Genomic DNA, 25,129 nt, shown 5'->3' on the forward strand with positions numbered 1-25,129 from the left:
TTGTGGTTTATGCATCTCAACAGCTTAAGTCACACGAAGGAAACTATCTTACTCATGATCTTAAGTTGGTTGTAGTTGTCTTCGCTCTGAAAATCTAGAGGCATTATTTGTATAGTGAGAGGTATATCATTTACACCGATCACAAGAGCCTTAAGTATCTATTGACTCAGAAAGATTTGAATCCTAAGCAACGTAGATGGATTGAGTTGCTTAAAGACTACGACTACACTATAGAGTACCATCCCAGTATGGCCAATGTTATGGCCAATGCTCTTAGTCGTGAGCGATGACCGATCTGAGAACGATGTTTTCTCGCATGAGTTTATTTGATGATGATAGTTTTTTGGCTGAGTTGCAAGTTAAACTGACCTAGATTTGTTAGATTCGAGTTAAATAGTTGAGTGATGAGTCCCTGGTTTCGTATTTTTGATAGGTGGAAGATCGTGGGACTTCAGATTTTGGACTAAATGTTAACGAGGTTTTGTGTTTCAGAGGTTGGGTTTGTGTTCCTAATGATGCTAAGTTGAGGCAATCGATTTTGCAGAAAGCACATAGTAGCCCTTATGTTATGCGTCCTGGTGGAAATAAGATGTACCAAGATCTCTGAGAGTTATATTGGTGTCTTGGTTTGAAACAGGAGGTAACTGCCTTTGTTTCTCATTGCTTGACAAGCTCGTAAGTTAAGGCTGAGTACCAACTACCTTCAGGTCTGCTACAATCGGTTAAGATTCTCCTATAGAAGTGGAAGCATGTGACTATGGATTTCATTAGCAGGTTGCTTCTAACACCTACTAAGAAAGATTCTATTTGGGTCGCCATAGATCAATTAACCAAGTCTACTCATTTCCTATATATTAGGACAAACTATTTGTTACAAAACCTAGCTAAGCTGCATGTCTCTAAAATTGTAAGACTGCACGGAGTCCCAGTTTCAATTATCTCTAACAGAGACACACATTTTACTTCTTGGTTCTGGAAGAAACTCCATAAGGCAATGGGAACTCAATTGGACTTTAGCAATGCGAATCATCCTTAGACTGATGGACAATCTGAGTGAGTTGTTCAAATTCTAAAGGATATGTTATAGAGCTGTGTAATTGACTTCCAAGGTAGTTGGGAGGAATTTCTGCCACTGGCTGAGTTTACGTATAATAACAGCTTCTAGTCCAATACTTAGATGGCACTTACGAGGCTTTGTATGGTCGTAAGTGTCATACCCCTCTATATTGGACCGAGTTAGGTAAATGTCAGATTTTGGGTCCTAAGCTATTGTCTGAGGCTAAAGATAATGTTAGACTGATTCGTGATTGTCTTAAGGAAGCTTTTGATTGGTAAAAATTGTATTTAGATCTAAAGAGGTAAGACATCAAGTATTCTGTGGGCGATTAGGTTTTTCTTAAGGTATCTCTATGGAAAATGATTCTTTGTTTTAGACGTAAAGGCAAGTTGAGCTCGAGGTTCATTGGGCCTTACCGTATTTTGAAACATGTTGATCTGTCACCTATCAGCTAGATCTACCTCCAGAATTAGATCGTATCCATGATGTGTTCCACGTCTCTATGTTGAAACAGTACTAGTCAAACCCATCTAACATTATTCCTATTGAGGAGATAGAGGTAAGATCAGATCTGATTTTCAAGGAGGAGCCTACTCAAATTCTGGATCGAGATGTTAAAGTCTTGAGGAGGAAAATTGTTCCTCTGGTTAAGGTCTTGTAGTGGAATCATGGCACTGAGGTAGCCACTTGGGAACTTGATAACTCTTGAAAGTAGTTATAATTCATACTTTTAGACTTAATTAATTGATTATACTTAAGTAAAATTAGCTCCATTTTAGGTAATTGCATGATCATTTCTATTCAATCAAGCAGTGCATCTAAGCATTTGAGATGGTGATTACTTTACTGCATCTTTACTTTTAATTGATTGTGGAAAGGTCTTGTTGTGGCTAAATGGCAAGTTTAATGGAGAAGAATACCAGATGCTGGAGGTTTGTCAATACATTATGAAAGATTGCCATGGTAATGTTGGTGAAATGACAAACACCTAGTCAGCAATGAGAGAACCAGCATTTGGCCCCTACATGCACGTTTAATAGACAATATTCACCTCAAAATCAAGGGAAAAGAAATCATTGGCTGACAGTTTTTACCCTAAAGGACAACCCAAGTATAAAAAGAAATAGAAATGAGAGAGAAAAGGGGGGAGAAAGATGGCAATTTTTCTAAGCTTGGACAGAGGTCTCATTGTGGAAAGAAGGGCAAGTTAAGCTGACTGTGAACTTTGGTGAAAACTAGCAACAAGACACCGAGTTAGGGGGATTTGAGTTTTGAAACCCAGATTTCTTCTTCTACAATTTGTTTCAATTCTTCTATTCTAAATTGATATTTTGGGATATTGATGATACGGAAATAACTTGAATTTGTGTAACCAGCCATGAATTAACTTAATACGGTTGGGGTTTGCTTTGGATGATGTTTTAACTTCTATTAATGGTTATGGATTAATGTGGTTCATATTACTGCTTTACCCAATGGTTGTTTTTGTTTAAATGCTTAAGAGAGTGTTGATGAATGCTCAATAAGTCTTAAGGTAGCATGACACCGACAGGATTTGGTTACCTGGACCGAAGTTTGGTAATATAAGTAAGTGTTGAGTGAAATACTCGTGTAAACTCTAGATATAGAGCCTTACCTTATATGATTAGAGGGTTGAGCTTTAGTCGTAGTTTCTAATCCTGAGCCCATAGGCATATAGTGCCTTCAGGGTGAGTAACCCTAGGTCTTGCTTTCGACAAAGGTAAACCACATTAATATCCAATCGAACAATAAGTGCACCATAATTTTGCTATGACATTATTCATGATGTTAGAATAGACCCCTTAGTAATCCCAGCCTTCACACCAATATTCCAACCTTGTTAAAGTCCTTAGTATTCTTGTTTGATTTGTTACAATGGTAATCTTTGCTAGAATATTTCATTACTCTCACTTCTAATGTGTTAATCTCATTTTTATTTCATTAAAAATCATTTGACACATTTATCTTTTCTATTTAATAGTGATAACTTAGACAAAGAGCATTCATCCAATCCTCGTAGGAACAATACTCACTCATCACTTTATTATTTAATTCAACGTGTACACTTGCACAATTCTCACATCATATTCACACGCAACAATTTTTTGGCGTCGTTGTCGGGGATTGGCGACTGGTAACTCTAGTTTTTTTCCATTTTTATAGTTTTAGTTGCTAATTTGTTTGTTTCGTAATCTCAACAGGTTTATTACTAGTTGTATGCGTAGAGGCATTCCTGCTGAAAGACTTTATCCCTTAGATCTAGAAATTGAAAGAACCTTGCTAAGAAGTAGAAGAGAACAAAGAGTAATGAATCAAGACGGTAACAATCCACCTGCTACGAATGTGAAACTTAATCTAGGAGCTCCAAATATTAATCCTCTTATTGCTCAGATGTTTGATGATCGGGATAGGCAAATTCTAGAGCATGTAGTGCCTATCATAGACAACCTAAATCCTTGAATAGTCAGGCCACAAATTCAAGCTCCCTACTTTGAATTGAAACCTGTAATGTTTCAGATGTTTCAATCAATTGGTCAGTTTGGTAGTTTTCCAATTGAAGATCCCATATTGCACTTAAAACTTTTCTTGAAGGTTTGCAATTCTTTTAGAAAGCAAGGTGTCCCTGAATATGCTCTAAAACTTAAATTGTTCCCTAATCTTTAAGAGAACATGCTAGAACATGGCTCAATGCTTTACCATCTGGAACAGTAGAATCATGGAATGATATCTGTCAAAGATTTCTACTGCGATATCCCACCCAATATGAATGCCAAACTGAGAAATGACATAACATCCTTCAAGCAACTAGAGGATGAAACACTGTATGAAGCATGGGAAAGGTTAAAAGATTTGCTTAGGAAAAGTCCTATGCATGTATTTCAACATTGGACCTAAATGGAGATGTTCTACAATGGTTTGAATGCACAGACATGGATGTGGTTGATGTTTCAACTAATGGAACTTTGTTGGATAAGTCCTACAATGAAGCCTACGAGATTTTGGATAGAATCACCAATAATGATTATCAATACCCCACAACAAGAGCCAGAATTGGTAGGAGAGTGGTTGGATCATTCAAACTTGATACTATTACCTCGCTCACTACTCAGGTATCTTCTTTAGCCAACATGATAAAGACCATGCAAAAGCCTAGTGAGGTGAAAGAGCTAAAAGCATTGGGTTATCTTGTGTTTATTGTGGTGAGGATTACATGTTTGAAGAATGTCCCTCGAACCCAGCATCTGTCTACTATATGGACAACTTCAATAGGAATAATAATCCTTATTCCAACACGTACAACCCTAGTTGGAAACAGCACCCAAATTTTGGGTAGAACAATCAAGGAGCTAGAAATTCCAACACGGCTATTAGATCTAATGCCATGAATGTTCCACCTGGTTTCAATCAGTCTATACTGCCCCATCAACAAGTTCAACAATGACAAACATTATCTTTTTCATCATCTATTGAGTCTCTAGTAAATGAGTATATGGCCAAGAATGATGTTGTGATCCAGAGCCAAGCATCATCATTACAAGCTTTAGAGAATCAAGTAGGATAGATAGCTAATGCTTTGAACTCAAGAACACAAGAAACTTTGCCTAATGATATTGAGAATACAAAACTACAAGGGAAATAATATTGTAAAGTACTCACTCTTAAAAGTGGCACACAACTATATAGACTTGTCAAGAATATTCTTCCTGAATCAGTGAATTCAGAAACAATTACAAGTAACACACTTGAACAACCCAATAAAATCACCACAACTGAGAAAATTAGACCAACCAACGCCGAAGCAAACTCAGATAGCACTGCCGAACACAATGCCCAAGTAAAATAATCATTACAACCTGAAGTTCGCCCACCCGCACCATTTCCCCAATGCTTTCAAAATCACAAGCAAGACCAACATTTCAGGCGATTCTTGGATGTCCTTAAGCAACTTCACATCAATATTCCTTTAGTGGAAGCTTTAGAACAAATTCCTAACTATGTCAAGTTTATGAAAGACATACTTTCAAAGAAGCGAAGATTGGGAGAATTTGAAATAGTCGCACTGTGACAGCCCAAAATTGACCCTAGTCAGGAAGTGGTTTCGGGACCGCTAAACCGAGTCGTAAAAATAATTGACCGTCATATTTGATGTTTCTTATATGTATATATGCATGTGTGAAAATTTCATGTTTGAATTTTGTTAATTGTAAGTGAATTTTATTAAATGGGACTTATGTGAGAAAATTAGAAATGTGCTAGGCTAATGTAAAGTGGCCCATTTATGCATGTTGCAAATAATTGTACTTGCATGTCAAATACCCCTTTTTTTATAAGTGGTGGCCGGCCATGATGGTCATATATATATAATATGTACTAAATCTTAATTAAATGGCCATTATTTTATGCAAAAGAAAGGAAATAAATAAAAGAAAGAATAAAAAAGAAAAAGTAATGAAAACAAAGCTTGTATCCTTGGTTTTTCTTGGCCGATTGTAAAGAGGAAGTTGGGAGGGAGGCATTCGGTCATCCTAGGCTAATAGCAAGGTAAGAAATTTATATTAGTTCATGAAATTTTGGTTAATCTTGAGTAAGATATCAAGCTACTTTGGTAACCCATGTAGAAACTTTGATTTGTGTTATGGACTAGGGCTTTCGGCTATGGTATTTGACAATGGTGAATTTTGTTGTTCCATGTTAAATTTAGATGAGCAAAGATAGATGAGTGTTTGAACTATACAAATAATCATATGTGAGCAATGGGTGCTAAAGGGAAAGGAATCGACTACCTTATTAGGTACCAAGGCCGAATGTGTACTTGATAAAGGAGGGGTTGTTATTGAACATTAGGTTATGTCCCTAGTGAATGGATGAATTGATAACCATTGTGTATGAAGATTTGCTTTACTATGTTTTTGTTAGCAAGATGAGAAACGAGTTAAGATGGTCATGGTGTAGTTGCCGAATTTGAATTAGGAAGTTATTGAGTAATGTTTGTACCTTAAGTGATAGAATAGAGTGAATGCTTGGAATGTGATATGTGTGAATTATATGTTTAATTAAGGTTTGCTAAGCTAGCTACTAAGGTGAAATGCAAATGTTAGCATTTGATTTGGTAATAATCTGCTTGGGGACAGCAGCAGTAAGGTGATTTTGGAAAATCGCCATAATTTGTAGGAGTTTAATTAGAAGCTGAGTAAATTATGTCATTAAATCTTGAAGAGTCTAGTTTCTTACAAAAGAAACTATAAAAACAAAAGAGTTACCGATCTTGAGATATTTGAAGTATTGTGGGGCTGAGTCAAAATGACTACTAGATTCCCTGTCCTGTATTTATAAAATCAGTGTAAATTGTACAAAAATGGCCCTAAGATAAAATTTATGTGCTTAGACTCCTTAATGAGTCTAGTTTCAAATGAAATAAACAAGAACATATTTTGAATTCTGTACAATGAGAAATTTGATTCGTAGTGAAGGATAGTCAGTTTAGTCAAACAGTGAAACAAGGTGAACTTTAAGAAAAATCTGGTATTGATGGGCTAAACTAAAAATTTTGAAATTTTTATGGATAATAGATAAATGAGTCTTCTATCAAGGAAAATTTACGGCAATTGATTTGGAGTTTCGTAGCTCCAGTTATAAAAACTTTAGTGACTGTTGCTCAGGAAGTCAGCTTATCGGGAAATTGTAATTATATTGTAAACATTAATGAAAATTTGCTAATGAATTATTTATTGATTTTTATAAAGCTTACTATAATCTATGTGTGTGAAAGTCGAATCTATATGTATTATATTCTGAAAGTAATACTTGAATAGTCGATTAATGACTATTTTAAAATTTGTTGAACTTAAGCTCAAGAGCAAAGGGGAACTAAATCCGATAAAGGGAAGGAAAAAGTAATTGAATAGCCATTGAAGTCGTTCGACAACATCCGAGGTAAGTCTTCGAGTAATGACCCTACTTGAATTATATTGAAATGATTAGTCATACTATGACAGATAGCCGAATGTGCATAGAGACTATGTTATAAAGCCAATTGAAATCATACTCTTCGTGTGTGGCTATTGAGCCGAAATTGGAAAGGTTTAATAAATGTTTGTGTTTGAGCCTTAGTAACGAAAATAAGATATGGATGTGTTATGATTATTGATATATGTGTGCATGAGCATTTGAATACATCCGGGCTAAGTCCCGAAGGCATTTATGCTAGTGATTTTATCCGGGCTAAGACCCGAAGGCATTTGTGCAAGTTGATATATCCGGGCTAAGACCCGAAGGCATTTGTGCAAGTTGATATATCCGGGCTAAGACCCGAAGGCATTTGTGCGAGATGATATATCCGGGCTAAGACCCGAAGGCATTCGTGCGAGTTGCTATACCCGGGTTAAGACCCGAAGGCAATTGTGCTTGTGGTTATATCCGGCTAAATTCCGAAGAAACTTGGGTTTGAATGTGAGCGTTTTGTGCTGTAATAAATTCAATTAATACGCTCGACAAACCCAAACGATAAGGTATGTTTGCATGTGCTTCGGAAAAGTCGATTCGTTTTAAATAGTATTCGTTCAATCGACTAACGAACTTTCGGCTTTTAGATAAGTTGATACCTTGTGTGTGTATATGTTGATGAAGTGTGAAGTAAGTATGATTATGAGAATGTGTATTAATAAAGTGATTCATTTAGCTATGTGAATGTAATACTTTAGTCAAAGCCGATTTCATTACTTGAAACTTACTAAGCTTTAAAATGCTTACCCCGTTGCTTTGGCTCTCTGTTTTATAGATTTTGTTCGTTAGCTATCGGATTCGGGATCATCGAAGTCGAAGTCATCCACACTATCAAAGCCCTTTTGGTACTCTTTTAGTTGAACTCTGGATATGGCATGTATAGGACTACCCCTTGTTGTTTTTAAGTACTTTTTGTGATGTATGTGTGTACAGCCATGCGAAAATGGCTCGTAGAAGTGGAGTATGGCATTAGACCATTTGTGTTTATGTATATATATATGGTTTCATGATGTGACTATGGATTGAAATAGAAGTGTTGGGCAAATGATCAGCCATTGGAATGGCTAAATATGATCATATGTGGACCTATTTATGACAAAACCCTAGTTGGTCCATGGTAACCACGAAATAGGTAAAGTTTACCTTGAAAACAGATGCTGACAGCAGCAGTGGTGTGGATTTGAAAAATCACTAAAATTTGTAGAAATGGAATTAAATAGTGAATAAATTATGTGATCGAACCTTGATGAATCTAATTTCATATTAAAGTAACGAAACAATCATATGAACAGTATATTCAGAGATATTAAAGTTCTCGTGAAGCAGGACCAGAACGGTTTCTGGATCTCCTGTTTCAACTTTGAAAATTCACCATAAATTATCCAGAGATAATTAGAAGTCATTACTTATATTTATGTATTCCCCTTTGAGTCTAGTTTCATTAGAAACAAACGGCATGAGTATTGAAGCTCTGTACAGGGAGATATCCAAGTCAGAATACATGAAGGTCAGAGTAGTCGAACCCAGAATCAGGGGAGACTTTAACTAAAAAACTGTACCAATTTGCCCGACCAAAAATTCTAGAAATAAATCCACAGATGGATATATGAGTCTAATTTCAGGGAAAATTTACGGAATCAGTTTTCGAGTTTTTGAACTCGAGATATGATTTTTAAGGCGACAGTGACGCGGTTAGCCAGCCTGTCTGGAAATTTTTTAATGGACTGTGAAAACAAAGTAATTAAGTCTGTTAACACCTCGCGTTCGACTCCGGCAACGGTCTCGGGTACGGGGTGTTACAATTTTATTGGTATCAGAGCTACGGTTTAGTCGATTCTAGGACTACCGTAATGCGTTGGGTCTAGCTATACATGCCATTTTATGTGATTAATTGATAGTGTGGCGATTTCTGACATTTGCAAATGTGTTTATTTATAGTAATGGATCCCGATCCCGACCGAGCGGTAGCTGATGATCTTGAGAGTGTAGCGCCTGCTCCCGCACAAGGGACAGCGCTGGCGGACTCTCAACCTAATGCTAGTAATCCGAATGATGAAGCTAGACAAGCTTTCTATAGCGTGATGAATGATTGGTTCAACCAATACATTCGAACTAATACGGCTGTTCCACAACCTCCATTCCCGACTAATACAACCCCCGCACCTACACTACCTCCGGAAATTGACCAGATAAGGTCAAATAAGCCCCCAGTTGACAGAATCCGAAAACATGGGGCTACTGAATTTAAAGCTACGGATAGCGACGACGCCGAGCAAGCTGAATTTTGGTTGGACAACACTATCCGGGTACTCGATGAGCTATCTTGTACACCCGATGAATGCCTAAAGTGTACTATCTCCTTGCTACGCGATTCTGCCTACTATTGGTGGAGTACTCTGACTTCTGTTGTACCCCGAGAGCAAGTAACTTGGGAGTTTTTCCAAACTGAGTTTCGAAAAAAGTATATCAGTCAGAGATTTGTTGATAAAAAACGGAAGGAATTTCTTGAGCTTAAGCAAGGTTCTATGTCAGTCACTGATTACGAGCGAAAATTTGTTAGACTTAGTAGATACGCTCGGGAATATGTTTCGTCCGAGGCTATCATGTGTAAACGCTTCGAGGATGGGCTGAATGAAGATATAAAAATGTTCGTTGGCATTCTTGAAATACGAGAGTTCGTAGTACTTGTCGAGCGAGCTTGTAAAGCCGAAGAGCTTAGAAAAGAAAAACAAAAAGTTGATGTGGGAACTGGAGAGTTTCGTAAAAGATCCTCGGGAAAGTCTCTTCAACAGGCATCGAAGAAATTTTGAGATGATGTGGGCCGGTCTAGAGGCACTTCGGGCCTTTTTAGACGAGATCGTGATCGACCCCCTGTGGGTACACGAGGCACTTCGGTCGCCAGTGTTGGGAATGAACGTCGAGACAGAACGGAATGTCGATATTGCGGTAAATGGCATTCGGGGAGTTGTAGATCCCATGACCGCTCCTGTTACAAGTGCGGATCAGTTGACCACTTCATTAAAGATTGCCCGAGGTTGTCTGAACAGAATGTAAATCAGAGTGGGAAACTGGGTGCTACCACTACTCGAGGTAGACCATCTAGAAATACGGGCAATGCTAGTGGTGGTCAGAGAGGATCTAGAGATGCTACGACCAGATCCGAGGCTCGTGCGCCTGCCAGAGCTTATGCTATACGTGCCCTCGAGGATGCTTCTTCGCCTGATGTTATTACCGGTACTTTTACTCTCTTTGATACTAATGTAATTGCTTTGATTGACCTTTGGTTGACCCCGGTTCTACTCATTCTTACATATGTGAAACCTTAGCATCCAGTAAGACTTTACCTATTGAGTCTACTGAGTTCGTAATTCGGGTATCAAATCCCTTGGGTCGTTACGTGCTTGTCGACAAAGTGTGTAAGAAATGTCCCCTAGTAATTCGAGGTTCCTGTTTTCCGACGGACTTGATGCTTTTTCCGTTTGATGAATTTGATGTTATTCTTGGTTTGGATTGGCTGACCGCGCATGATGCAGTTGTGAATTGCAAAAGCAAGACTATTGATTTGAGGTGCGCAAATAACGAGATAATCCGAGTTGAGTCTACGGACTTAAAGGGGTTGCCAGCTGTAATATCCTCAATGTTGGCCCAGAAATATGTAAGAAAAGGGTGCGAAGCATACCTTGCGTATGTAATTGATGACAAAGAATTAGAAAAGAAACCCGAATCTATGCCGGTGGTTTGTGAATACCCGGATGTTTTTCCTGAAGAATTACCGGGTTTACCACCTGTTCGGGAGATAGAGTTTGGTATTGAGCTTGTACCTGGGACTACGCCGATTTCGATAGCTCCGTATCGTATGGCACCAACCGAGTTAAAATAGTTGAAAGCTCAGTTGCAAGAATTGACGGATAGAGGTTTCGCCCGACCAAGTTTCTCACCTTGGGGTGCACCAGTATTGTTCGTGAAAAAGAAGGACGGAACCATGAGGTTGTGCATTGACTATTGTCAGCTGAATAAAGTGACAATAAAGAACAAATATCCGTTACCGTGTACCGATGATTTGTTCGACCAACTGAAGGGAGCCTCAGTGTTCTCAAAAATAGATTTGAGATCGGGCTATTATCAGTTGCGAATTCAAGATTCGGACATACCCAAAACTGCCTTCAGAACGAGATATGGTCACTACGAGTTCTTAGTGATGCCATTTGGGCTCACTAATGCCCCTGCGGTATTCATGGATTTGATGAATCGGATCTTCAGACCATATTTGGATCGGTTCGTAGTTGTGTTCATTGATGATATCTTGGTCTATTCAAGAGATGAGACCGAACATGCTGAGCACCTGAGACTAGTGTTGCAAATTTTGCGGGATAAGCAGTTATATGCTAAATTCAGTAAGTGTGAGTTCTGGTTAGGAGAGGTTAGCTTTTTGGGTCATGTGGTATCTGCATCGGGTATTCGAGTTGATCCGAGCAAAATTTCAGCCATACTTAACTGGAAGCCTCCGAGAAATATTACTGAGGTTCGGAGCTTTTTGGGACTTGCCGGTTACTACAGACGGTTCGTAAAGGGTTTCTCGATGATAGCCACACCAATGACGAAGCTACTTCAAAAGGATGTTAAGTTCGAATGGACGGAGAAATGTCAGAAAAGTTTCGATCAACTGAAAACTTATTTGACTGAAGCTCCAATTTTAGTGCAACCCGAATCAGGAAAAGAATTTGTCATTTATAGTGACGCATCCCTACTTGGGTTGGGTTGCATATTGATGCAAGAAGGTCGAGTGGTGGCCTATGCGTCGAGACAATTAAAGCCACATGAGAAAATTATCCGACCCATGATCTCGAACTAGCTGCCATCGTATTCGCTTTAAAAATATGGCGACATTACTTATTTGGTGAAAAGTGCCATGTATTTTCGGATCACAAAAGTCTCAAATATTTTATGACTCAAAGAGACTTAAATCTGCGACAAAGACGTTGGCTTGAGTTGTTGAAAGATTACGAGCTTGTCATTGATTACCACCCGGGAAAGGCTAATGTGGTTGCGGACGCCTTAAGCCAGAATCACTATTTGCTTTACGAGCGATGAATGTGCACTTGTCTGTTCTACCCGACAATGTGTTAGTAGCTGAATTAGAGGCCAAACCATTATTGATTCGTCAAATTCGTGAAGCTCAGAAAGTCGACGATGAATTGGTTGCAAAACGGGCTGAATGTGTTCCGAATATGGAATCCGAATTTCAAATTGATGATGACGATTGTTTGAGGTTCAGAAGTCGGTTGTGTGTTCCAAGAAATTCAGAGCTCATTTCGATGATTCTAAACGAAGCCCATTGTAGCCGAATGTCAATTCACCCGGGGAGTACGAAAATGTACAACGATTTGAAACGTCAGTTTTGGTGGCATGGTATGAAACGAGACATCTCCGACTTTGTTTCAAGATGTTTAATATGTCAACAAGTGAAGGCGGAACATCAAGTGCCTTCAGGATTACTTCAGCCGATCATGATACCCGAGTGGAAATGGGATCGAGTCACAATGGACTTTGTGTCCGGACTGCCATTGTCAGCAAGTAAGAAGGATGCGATTTGGGTTGTTGTCGATAGACTGACTAAGTCGACTCACTTTATCCCCGTGCGTACGGATTTTTCATTGGATAGACTAGCTGAATTGTACGTTTCTCAGATTGTGAGATTACACGGGGTACCTATTTCTATCGTGTCGGATAGAGATCCGAGATTCACCTCACGATTTTGGAAGAAATTGCAAGAAGCTTTGGGTACCAAGCTGCATTTTAGCACTGCTTTTCACCCCCAAACCGATGGTCAATCCGAGCGGATAATTCAGATACTTGAGGATATGTTGAGATGTTGCATCCTCGAGTTCAGTAGTTCATGGGAACGATATTTACCTTTGATTGAATTCGCTTACAACAATAGTTTTCAATCAAGTATTAAGATGGCACCTTACGAGGCTTTGTACGGTCGTAAATGTCGTACACCATTGTTTTGGACCGAGCTCGGTGAAAGTAAAATTTTCGGAGTTGATTTGATTAAAGATGCCGAACAGAAAGTAAAAATAATTCGTGAAAGTCTGAAGACAGCCACAGATCGTCAGAAATCGTATGCGGATTTGAAACGAAAAGGCATTGAATATCAGGTGGGAGATAAAGTGTTTCTTAAAGTTTCGCCTTGGAAAAAGGTACTCAGATTTGGCCGTAAGGCCAAGTTGAGTCCGAGATTCATTGGGCCGTACGAAATCTCCGAACGAGTTGGTCCGGTTGCGTATAGATTGATTTTGCCCCCTGAGCTTGAAAGGATTCACGACGTCTTTCATGTTTCGATGCTTCGACGCTATCGATCTGATCCATCACACATAATTAGCCCATCAGAGGTTGAAATTCAAGCCGATATGAGTTATGAAGAAGAACCGATACGTATCCTAGCTCGTGAAGTGAAGGAGTTGCGAAACAAAAGGGTTCCGTTAGTGAAGGTGTTATGGCTCAAACACGGGATCGAGGAAGCTACTTGGGAAACCGAGAGCTCGATGAAAGAACGATACCCAAACCTATTTACCGGTAAGCTTTTCGGGGACGAAAATTTCTTAAGTGGGGGAGAGTTGTGACAGCCCAAAATTGACCCTAGTCGGGAAGTGGTTTCAGGACCGCTAAACCGAGTCGTAAAAATAATTGACCGTCATATTTGATGTTTCTTATATGTATATATGCATGTGTGAAAATTTCATGTTTGAATTTTGTTAATTGTAAGTGAATTTTATTAAATGGGACTTATGTGAGAAAATTAGAAATGTGCTAGGCTAATGTAAAGTGGCCCATTTATGCATGTTGCAAATAATTGTACTTGCATGTCAAATACCCCTTTTTTTATAAGTGGTGGCCGGCCATGATGGTCACATATATATAATATGTACTAAATCTTAATTAAATGGCCATTATTTTATGCAAAAGAAAGGAAATAAATAAAAGAAAGAATAAAAAAGAAAAAGTAATGAAAACAAAGCTTGTATCCTTGGTTTTTCTTGGCCGATTGTAAAGAGGAAGTTGGGAGGGAGGCATTCGGTCATCCTAGGCTAATAGCAAGGTAAGAAATTTATATTAGTTCATGAAATTTTGGTTAATCTTGAGTAAGATATCAAGCTACTTTGGTAACCCATGTAGAAACTTTGATTGTGTTATGGACTAGGGCTTTCGGCTATGGTATTTGACAATGGTGAATTTTGTTGTTCCATGTTAAATTTAGATGAGCAAAGATAGATGAGTGTTTGAACTATACAAATAATCATATGTGAGCAATGGGTGCTAAAGGGAAAGGAATCGACTACCTTATTAGGTACCAAGGCCGAATGTGTACTTGATAAAGGAGGGGTTGTTATTGAACATTAGGTTATGTCCCTAGTGAATGGATGAATTGATAACCATTGTGTATGAAGATTTGCTTTACTATGTTTTTGTTAGCAAGATGAGAAACGAGTTAAGATGGTCATGGTGTAGTTGCCGAATTTGAGTTAGGAAGTTATTGAGTAATGTTTGTACCTTAAGTGATAGAATAGATTGAATGCTTGGAATGTGATATGTGTGAATTATATGTTTAATTAAGGTTTGCTAAGCTAGCTACTAAGGTGAAATGCAAATGTTAGCATTTGATTTGGTAATAATCTGCTTGGGGACAGCAGCAGTAAGGTGATTTTGGAAAATCGCCATAATTTGTAGGAGTTGAATTAGAAGCTGAGTAAATTATTTCATTAAAGCTTGAAGAGTCTAGTTTCTTACAAAAGAAACTATAAAAACAAAAGAGTTACCGATCTTGAGATATTTGAAGTATTGTGGGGCTGAGTCAAAATGACTACTAGATTCCCTGTCCTGTTTTTATAAAATCAGTGTAAATTGTACAAAAATGTCCCTAAGATAAAATTTATGTGCTTAGACTCCTTAATGAGTCTAGTTTCAAATGAAATAAACAAGAACATATTTTGAATTCTGTACAATGAGAAATTTGATTCGTAGTGAAGGATAGTCAGTTTAGTCAAACAGTGAAACAAGGTGAACTTTAAGAAAAATCTGGTATTGATGGGCTAAACTAAAAATTTTGAAATTTTTATGGATAATAGATAAATGAGTCTTCTATCAAGGAAAATTTACGGCAATTGATTTGGAGTTTCGTAGCTCCAGTTATAAAAACTTTAGTGACTGTTGCTCAGGAAGTCAGCTTATCGGGAAATTGTAATTATATTGTAAACATTAATGAAAATTTGCTAATGAATTATTTATTGATTTTTATAAAGCTTACTATAATCTATGTGTGTGAAAGTCGAATCTATATGTATTATATTCTGAAAGTAATACTTGAATAGTCGATTAATGACTATTTTAAAATTTGTTGAACTTAAGCTCAAGAGCAAAGGGGAACTAAATCCGATAAAGGGAAGGAAAAAGTAATTGAATAGCCATTGAAGTCGTTCGACAACATCCGAGGTAAGTCTTCGAGTAATGACCCTACTTGAATTATATTGAAATGATTAGTCATACTATGACAGATAGCCGAATGTGCATAGAGACTATGTTATAAAGCCAATTGAAATCATACTCTTCGTGTGTGGCTATTGAGCCGAAATTGGAAAGGTTTAATAAATGTTTGTGTTTGAGCCTTAGTAACGAAAATAAGATATGGATGTGTTATGATTATTGATATATGTGTGCATGAGCATTTGAATACATCCGGGCTAAGTCCCGAAGGCATTTATGCTAGTGATTTTATCCGGGCTAAGACCCGAAGGCATTTGTGCAAGTTGATATATCCGGGCTAAGACCCGAAGGCATTTGTGCAAGTTGATATATCCGGGCTAAGACCCGAAGGCATTTGTGCGAGATGATATATCCGGGCTAAGACCCGAAGGCATTCGTGCGAGTTGCTATACCCGGGTTAAGACCCGAAGGCAATTGTGCTTGTGGTTATATCCGGCTAAATTCCGAAGAAACTTGGGTTTGAATGTGAGCGTTTTGTGCTGTAATAAATTCAATTAATACGCTCGACAAACCCAAACGATAAGGTATGTTTGCATGTGCTTCGGAAAAGTCGATTCGTTTTAAATAGTATTCGTTCAATCGACTAACGAACTTTCGGCTTTTAGATAAGTTGATACCTTGTGTGTGTATATGTTGATGAAGTGTGAAGTAAGTATGATTATGAGAATGTGTATTAATAAAGTGATTCATTTAGCTATGTGAATGTAATACTTTAGTCAAAGCCGATTTCATTACTTGAAACTTACTAAGCTTTAAAATGCTTACCCCGTTGCTTTGGCTCTCTGTTTTATAGATTTTGTTCGTTAGCTATCGGATTCGGGATCATCGAAGTCGAAGTCATCCACACTATCAAAGCCCTTTTGGTACTCTTTTAGTTGAACTCTGGATATGGCATGTATAGGACTACCCCTTGTTGTTTTTAAGTACTTTTTGTGATGTATGTGTGTACAGCCATGCGAAAATGGCTCGTAGAAGTGGAGTATGGCATTAGACCATTTGTGTTTATGTATATATATATGGTTTCATGATGTGACTATGGATTGAAATAGAAGTGTTGGGCAAATGATCAGCCATTGGAATGGCTAAATATGATCATATGTGGACCTATGTATGACAAAACCCTAGTTGGTCCATGGTAACCACGAAATAGGTAAAGTTTACCTTGAAAACAGATGCTGACAGCAGCAGTGGTGTGGATTTGAAAAATCACTAAAATTTGTAGGAATGGAATTAAATAGTGAATAAATTATGTGATCGAACCTTGATGAATCTAATTTCATATTAAAGTAACGAAACAATCATATGAACAGTATATTAAGAGATATTAAAGTTCTCGTGAAACAGGACCAGAACGGTTTCTGGATCTCCTGTTTCGACTTTGAAAATTCACCATAAATTATTCAGAGATAATTAGAAGTCATTCCTTATATGTATGGATTCCCCTTTGAGTCTAGTTTCATTAGAAACAAACGGCATGAGTATTGAAGCTCTGTACAGGGAGATATCCAAGTCAGAATACATGAAGGTCAGAGTAGTCGAACCCAGAATCAGGGGAGACTTTAACTAAAAAACTGTACCAATTTGCCTGACCAAAAATTCTAGAAATAAATCCACAGATGGATATATGAGTCTAATTTTGGGGAAATTTACGGAATCAGTTTTCGAGTTTTTGAACTCGAGATATGATTTTTAAGGCGACAGTGACGCGGTTAGCCAGCCTGTCTGGAAATTTTTTAATGGACTGTGAAAACAAAGTAATTAAGTCTGTTAACACCTCGCGTTCGACTCCGGCAACGGTCTCGGGTACGGGGTGTTACACGCACTCACTGAAGGGTGCAATACTATGTTGACAAATAAACTGCCTCCAAAGTTGAAGGACTCAAGAAGCTTCGCAATACCTCACTCAATTAGCAACCAATATATTGGGAAGGCCTTGTGTGTTTTAGGAATGAGCATAAATCTTATGCCCATGTCTGTGTTCAAAAAGCTGGGAATTGGTGAAGCAAGACCTACCACAGTAACCTTGCAATTGGCAAAACAATCATATGCATACCCAGAAGGAAAAATCAAATATTTTCTAGTAAGGGTAGATAAATTCATTTTTCCTATTGATTTCATTGTATAAGACTGTAAAGCTGACAAAGATGTGCCAATTATTCTGGGTAGACCTTTCCTTGCAACAGGTAGGACTGTGATTGATGTTCAAAAAGGAGAATTAACTATGGGGGTGAACGGTCAACAGATCACTTTTAATGTTTTCAAGGCTTTGAAATGTGCTACTGATATCGATAAGTGTCATGCTATCAGTTTGTTAGATTTCGTTGTGGAAGAGGAATTTGAGAAAGAATACCATGACAAAGAGCATAATGAATCAGATTCAATTGATATTGATGATGAAGAGCCTTTATGACACAATAATGAGTTGCTGGAATCTAAACTAATTTTCGATGGACCTGGAAAAAGGTATGACATATTAGATTTATCGGCCCGAACTTTCAGCCCTTCTAAATTTTCCATAGAAGAACCACTGACCTTAGATTTAAAACTTTACCTTCACAGTTAAAGTACAAATATTTAGGAAAGGATAACATGCTAATTGTGGTTATCTGCTGAGCTAACTAATGAGCAAGAGGTTAAGTTGTTAGTTGTGCTTAAGAAATTCAAAAAAGCATTAGGTTGGACAATAGCAGATATTAAAGGAATCAACCTCACACTTTGCATGCACAAAATTTTGTTGCAAGACTGCCATGGCAATTCTATTAAGTAGCAGAAGAGGTTTAACCCTATTGTAAAAGAGATGGTGAAGAAGGAGATAATCAAATGGTTGGCTGCTAGCATTATCTACCCAATCTCTGATAGCTCTTGGGTGAATCCAGTTCAATGTGTGCCAAAGAAAGGAGGTGTCACTGTGGTCAGTAATGACAGTAATGAGCTTATACCTACATGAACTGTCATGGGATGGTGAGTCTGTATAGACTATCGCAAGCTCAACAAAGCTACAAGGAATGACCATTTTCCATTGCCCTTCATTGACAAAATGTTAGATTGATTAGCTGGAAAGTACTTTTACTATTTCTTATATAGATACTCTGGGTACGATCAGATTGCAATTGCCCTAGATGATCAAGAAAATACAACATTCACCAATCTATATGGTACATTTTCCTTCAAAAGAATGCCCTTTGGTCTATGTAATGCGCCAACAATATTCCATTTCCATATTTTCGAATATGGTTGAGAATTTCCTCAAAGAGTTTATGGATGATTTCTTGGTATTTGGGAATAATTTCGAAGGTTGTTTGTACAACTTAGAATTGGTACTTCAACGCTGTGAGGAGACTAACCTCTTCTTAAATTGGGAGAAGTGTCATTTTCATGGTAAGAGAAGGCATTGTCCTAGGGCATAAGGTTTCCCATAAAGGAATTGAAGTTGACAAGGAAAAAATTGAAGTGATTGAGAAGCTGCCACCTCCAACAAGTGTTAAGGGAATTAGGAGTTTCTTAGGACAAGCTGGATTCTATATGAGATTTATCAAAGACTTTTCCAAGATCTCTAAGCCTTTGTGTGCCTTGTTGGAACAAAATAAACCTTTCATCTTTGATGAACCATGTCTAATACCTTTCGAGGAGTTAAAAAAGCGACTGGTAGTTGTACCAATTGCAATAGCTCCTGAGTGGATATTACCATTTGAGCTCATGTGTGATGCCAATGATTATGCCGTGGGAGCAGTATTGGGGCAAAGGAAAGACAAAATATTTCATGCAATCTATTATGCCAGTCGGACTCTAACTAATGTGCAACTTAATTACAGTACCACTGAAAAGGAATTATCGGCTATGGTATTTGATCGCGTGATTTCGTGATAGGTTTTAAATATTTATAATTAATCGTTCTTGAAACTAACTATTGGCACAATGTAGGCAAGTGTACCTATCGAACAGTAGTATAGTTTTAGCAAGACCGGATTGTCAAACCCAAAGGAACTAAAAGTACTAGTAATGACTATCTTTTTATTATCTAGCCTAAGAATAATAGGGTTTTGTTTTACCTAACTAATTATCTAAACTAAGAACTTACAGAGAATAGAATTGGGGAATTGCTTTTGGGAAAATCGATTGAATTAAGACAATACCTAAAGAAAAATCCACCTAGACTGTACTTGTTATTCTGACTCCGAATCCGGCGATTTATTCATTTATTCATTTATTATCCCTATTCAAGACTAATAACAAGACTAATAACGTCTAATCCCTAGATTGAATAATTGAGACATTTCTCTAATTAACACCCCATGGTTGCATTAACTCGATCTATGGATCCTCTTATTAGGTTTCACCCTAATCTGGCAAAATCTTGTCCCCCTATGTCTAGGCGCGCAATCAACTCCGCCTAATTATGAAAAATGTACTCTTAGATAGGGTCTATTCCTCCTCTAAATAAGAGCTTATCTTGAATCAGTATCCTGGGATATCAAAAGAAGAATTAAGAACATATAATTAAGAACAAGTTAAATATTTATCATACGATTCAGAAAATAATAACAAGATTCGTCTTAGGTTTAATTCCCCTTAGGTATTTAAGGGTTTTAGTTCATAACTTAATAAGAAAACATCTCAGAATAATAAAGCATACAAAACATAAAGAAAACCCAAAACTCCTGAAGGGGAATTGAGGAGAGATCTTAGTCTTGATGATGAATCCGGCTTCTGAGATGAATCAATCGGCTTCCTTGGAGTAATTCCTTACTCCCTATTCTGTGTGTCCTTTTTTTCTCCTCTTCTAGGGTGTATTTATAGGCTTTGGAATGCCTATTAGCCCTCAAAAGTGGCCTTTTCTGAATTGGACTTAACTTGGGCTTGACAGGGACACGCCCGTGTGCGATTACTTCAGGCAGTGTTCAAGCCTGTTAGAATGGCATGGGAGTGTGTTCTACCCGTGTGAGTCGTGCTTCGATTCTGCCAGATTGACACGGCTATGTGGGCTGCCCGTGTGAGGAAGTCCAGACTGTGTTGATTTCATACTTTTGGCCCATTTTCTCCTTTTTTGGCCCGTTTCTCGTTCCTTTCACTCTTCTATGCTCTCCTAAGTATAAAACATGAAATTAAAGTATTAGGAGCATCGAATTCACCAATTCTAATAGGAAATCATCCATAAAATGCATTAAACATGGGGTAAAAAATATGTATAAATTACAGTTTATCAAATACCCCTACACTTAAGCATTTGCTTGTCCTCAAGCAAAATCCTCAACACATAATCAAAATAAATTCTTCTCAACTTGCAATTTCTATCGATAATATCTCAAAATAATCTACAGGTAATCATACATTTGAGAATTCAACTAAAAGAACATCAAAGTTTCAAACATTCCAAGTTGAGCATTTTAGCCTAAAAACATAGGTGTCTCCCCTCATCTGAGTAACTACCTTTGATTCAGAATATCACAGAGTTTCACATCCTCACTAAAGATTCACTCAAATCACTCGAGGTGTTTTAAGGATAATGAATCAAGCACTCAATAGTCAATAATGAAAATTCATTACCATAGGCTTGCATGAAAATCAAATCTCCACCGCTATAAATTGAGATGAAACATCAATCAAAAGGTCTTTAAAAGGTTGTAACGAGGCTTGGTTAGGGGGTGTGGTCACAAGCTGAAAGAAAGGGTTAGAATCAAGATTAAATTGAAAATTTGCCTAACTAGAAAAAGAGTTAATATCACTTGCGTACAATAGAGCTTCTTCTCAGAATATGGAATTACTAATGTTTATACATAGTTTTTTATTTTATTTTTTTTAAGAACAAGTTAAATAACATAGACTAACTTATTAAAAACAAGACATAGCTAAGAAATTTACTCAACTTAAATCTCGACAAAAATAGGGATCAAATTAATTTAGGGGATTTCAAAAATAATGGGTTAAGGGTTAACATACAAGGAATGGCTTGTTAGGCTCAAAGGGGTTTACTAAGGGTTAATCGTGGAGGTAGGCTTTTCATGGCATGAGTGGGTTAATCCCAAGTGCCCCTATCATTTTGACATATTAAATCAAATAGTATGGTCTTGACATGCATAATCAAGCAAGTTCTAGAATAACAATTCGATATTGACGCACTCAAAGCAATAATAAAATTGAGCATGAAAGAATTAATAGGTGCTCAAAAAGCTCAAAAATCTCACAAAAATTATGGCTTTTTGTTGTTTAAACTCGTGAATTCCAATTTAAAGTAATACCTAGACTTGGGGAAAAACCTATAATTTTAAATTCTTAAAAATCAACTTATCATGCTTGATTCTCTAATGTCTTAAAGTTTAAACAATCAATGCATAAACCCCTATGTTTTAATTCAAGATATATCAATCAAAATCATAAATCAATCAAAATTTATCCTAAATATGATATGAGAGCTTTCCAAGAGAACAAGGCAGTCATTCAGGGATTTTTCTGATAATGAAATAAATACCCCCCACACTTAAGATGTACATTGCCCTCAATGTACAAAGGTAGATATTAGAATATAGAAATAAGATAGGGAGAGAAGTGAAACTTCCTGTATGATGAATTCCTCGAACTGGAGTTTTGGAGAGTAATCGGTGCGAGAGTGGAGGAGGATACTCCGGCGGTGGTAGAGGTTCATTAGTGCATAAGTCCTATGCCAAAAGAATATTATATCTAGTGGTAGCTATGGTCGTGGTCAATCAAGACATGGCAATCGTGGAGAACCTTTTCCGGTGGAGTTTTTAGTTCCTATGCGATGATGAGCTTAAGAGCTCTATATAACTGTGATAAAATCAGGAATTTTTTAGGGGATATTAGGAAGAATAATTACCCATAAAGAAATAACTGAAATTAATAATTAAAAATAAAATTCTAAAATATAATAAAAATAAAAAGTAGTTTTAATAAAAATTAAAAACATAAAATAATAAATAAATGTTTTTAAACATCTTTATCGCTGGATGGTTCGCGAGGTGGGACTGGCGATGAGATGTGGAATGCTGACAAATCTGCTGTAGAGTAGCATCAATGTTGTCAAATCATTGAAAACACTGCTGCTCGAATCGAGTGAGGCGCTCAGAGATGTCAGCATATGAAGCCGCCGCATGAACTGGACGAGAGGGTGGTGGTGGCTAAGTCGGTGGGTCCTCGTGCTGTGGAGGGACATCATTAGGAATGTCCTCGTAAGCCTCCTCCTTGGTAGATTGGACGAGGCGATATTGAGGAGGGTAGGTTCCTCGACGCCTTTCGATCATTCTCATGCTAAGCATGCTTGAGATGCCTTATGGAGACATCTGGCCGATGAGGGTAAGGGATGATTCTTGGACTGTGGTATTGAGGAGCATGAAGTGTCGAGCCAACCGTGTAATATAAGGGCCAATAGAGATGACCCATTTCCTATGCCACTTCGTCTGGTGTTGAATGGCGAGGGCAATGAAATAAGCCAGGTCGATGATGTGCCCGTGCGACATACACCATAAAAAGTAGGCGTCGTGAGTGTTGACAACGCCAGTGCTCTCTCTACTTCCCATTATCGTGTGAGCCAAAATGGCGTGTAGGTACCTCAGAGATGGAGGGAGAGCCAATGCCTTGGAGCGGCTAGGATTGTAAGTGGCCCCACCTGGTACTAGTGCGTCCCAGCACCGTGAAGGAGAACGATGGATATGGCAACTGAGAGTGTCTAAATCATTCTCCTCATTGGACTCCTCCGTACATAAACCCAGTGCCGTACCGAACTCTGGGACTCTGAGCTGGCAGACTAATCCACCTAGGCGAAATAGGACCGTGCCAGGATCATCGTAGTTCATCATTACGGTCTGAAGATGAAACGTTGAGCATAGTTCTATCGTAGCTCAGCCAACTGAACTTGTTCTATTATAGCTCAGTCGATACAGCGGCCCGCAATTAAAGGTCGGGCCCGAAGGACTTGGAAAAGTTCTTCTAGGGGCCCTCGGGGGAACTGCAGGAGAGGGTGACGAATTTTCGTGGTTGGACCTGCGGTTTTCTTAGAAGCAGGTACGGCGGTTTTCTTTCCTCTTGAAGACGACATGGTACCTGCGATTAGAATCATCAAGTCATCTTAATGAGTGGTCAAAGTAAAATGAAGACAAATTTCAAATAAAAATCAGAATTTCAGCCACAACTACTAATATTAACCAAATATGGCCAACATAATTATTTTGATAGCATAATTTAGTGACATTATCATTATAATGGCATGAGAATGAGCATAGTAATGGCATGTGTATGACAAAAGAGTGAGGCTTTCCTAACAACTCGGTTTAACATGAAATGTGTGATAAATAATCTAACAATGCAAAAATAATGAACAAAATAGAAATAGTAAAAGAAAAATAAAGATTATTTTATAAATAAACATTAAAAGTAAGTACAATAGGGGTGAAAAGAGTAAACAAATGCTAAAGGAGAGAAATCGGGCGTCAAAAATAGAGTTGGAGGCGGCGCACGGGCATGACAGAAAGGCCGTGTGGACTTATAGCAGCTAGGGTTAGGGTTTTTGAGTGGGGAAGACAATAAATAGTGCAGGGTATTTATAGATTTTGGGCCACACGGCCATGGGACACGCCCGTGTGCCCCAATTTCAGCCCATGTGTTTCGCGTTTTTCCTATTTGGGCGCGTTTGAAATTCGTCCCATGCCAGTGTGCCTTGGGCGTGTGGGTGCACACGGCTGTGTCGTATGACTATGTCTAGCTTCGTTCGCTTCTCTCACGCCCGTGTTCATTTGATAGTTTGACCACGGGTGCTAAACACGAGTGTGTCGCACGCCCGTGCTAGTTTCTTAGTTTCAACCACAGTTCTAAGGCACGGGCGTGTCACACGCGTTGTTTTTGTAGGCTCGGCCACGGCCATGTCACACGGCCGTGGCAATTTGTTGCAGCCCGTGTTTGAGGAATATTTTTGCTCTGTTTCCACACAGTCCTAAGCACGCTCGTATGCTTGACCGTGTCTCTGTGGTGAACCTGTTTTCAAGAGCTCCGTTAGTAAGTTAGGTGTTATACACTAATATTTAAAGAAGTTAGTACAGTTAGTGCTCGGGTTGCCTCCTGAGAAGCACTTATTTATAGTCTAAGCTCGACTTACCTCTCCGTTAAATTGTCATGGTGGTTCGAGGAGTTTATACTCCTCGTTCCTGCTATCAATCTCATCAAAATAAGGTTTTAAACGTGTGTTGTTTACCTTAAAAGTGCCGAACTTGGGGTGACTTACCTCAACTGTATCGAATAGAAAAATACTAAGTACCGTAAGAGGCATTTCTTCATTCGGTCTGGCAGTGACAATGTGAGGATCTGCGGCATCTAATAAGACTTTATCTCCAACCTTAAGTCGATTTGGAAAGGTATCAAGCTTGTTCTGGCGTAGCTTTGGTTTATCGTGTGTTCTCGATTTATGTGTTTGCTATTCATCTAGCTCCTTTATTTGCAGCCTTCGTTCTTCATGAATAGGTCTTCTACTATTGCTTGAGAATGACTCATGTGCTTTCT

At 38.2% G+C, this 25,129-nt stretch overlaps 1 protein-coding gene and 1 non-coding gene across 2 annotated transcripts; one reads left to right on the forward strand and one right to left on the reverse strand.

The window, feature by feature from the left end:
- Window positions 1–3,850: 3,850 nt before the first annotated feature.
- On the reverse strand, window positions 3,851–3,956 carry LOC121208420 (small nucleolar RNA R71). The gene has a single exon (XR_005903443.1). It is a non-coding gene; the product is annotated as a small nucleolar RNA R71 (small nucleolar RNA).
- A 13,512-nt stretch (window positions 3,957–17,468) lies between these two features.
- Window positions 17,469–18,035, forward strand: LOC121212468 (uncharacterized). The gene is made up of 2 exons (XM_041085267.1): window positions 17,469–17,622; window positions 17,752–18,035. Exons 1-2 carry the CDS (start codon window positions 17,469–17,471, stop codon window positions 18,033–18,035), a joined length of 438 nt encoding a protein of 145 aa, XP_040941201.1.
- Window positions 18,036–25,129: the final 7,094 nt, after the last annotated feature.

This window comes from Gossypium hirsutum, chromosome A01, assembly GCF_007990345.1.
Source record: "Gossypium hirsutum isolate 1008001.06 chromosome A01, Gossypium_hirsutum_v2.1, whole genome shotgun sequence".
NCBI classification, from domain to species: Eukaryota; Viridiplantae; Streptophyta; class Magnoliopsida; order Malvales; family Malvaceae; genus Gossypium; species Gossypium hirsutum.

Coding starts and splice junctions, on each gene's coding strand:
- LOC121212468 (XM_041085267.1), top strand. CDS start 17,469: ATGTTGACAAATAAACTGCCTCCAAAGTTGAAGGACTCAAGAAGCTTC. Junction 17,623..17,751: donor GTTCAAAAAGCTGGGAATTG/GTGAAGCAAGAC, acceptor TCATTGTATAAG/ACTGTAAAGCTGACAAAGAT.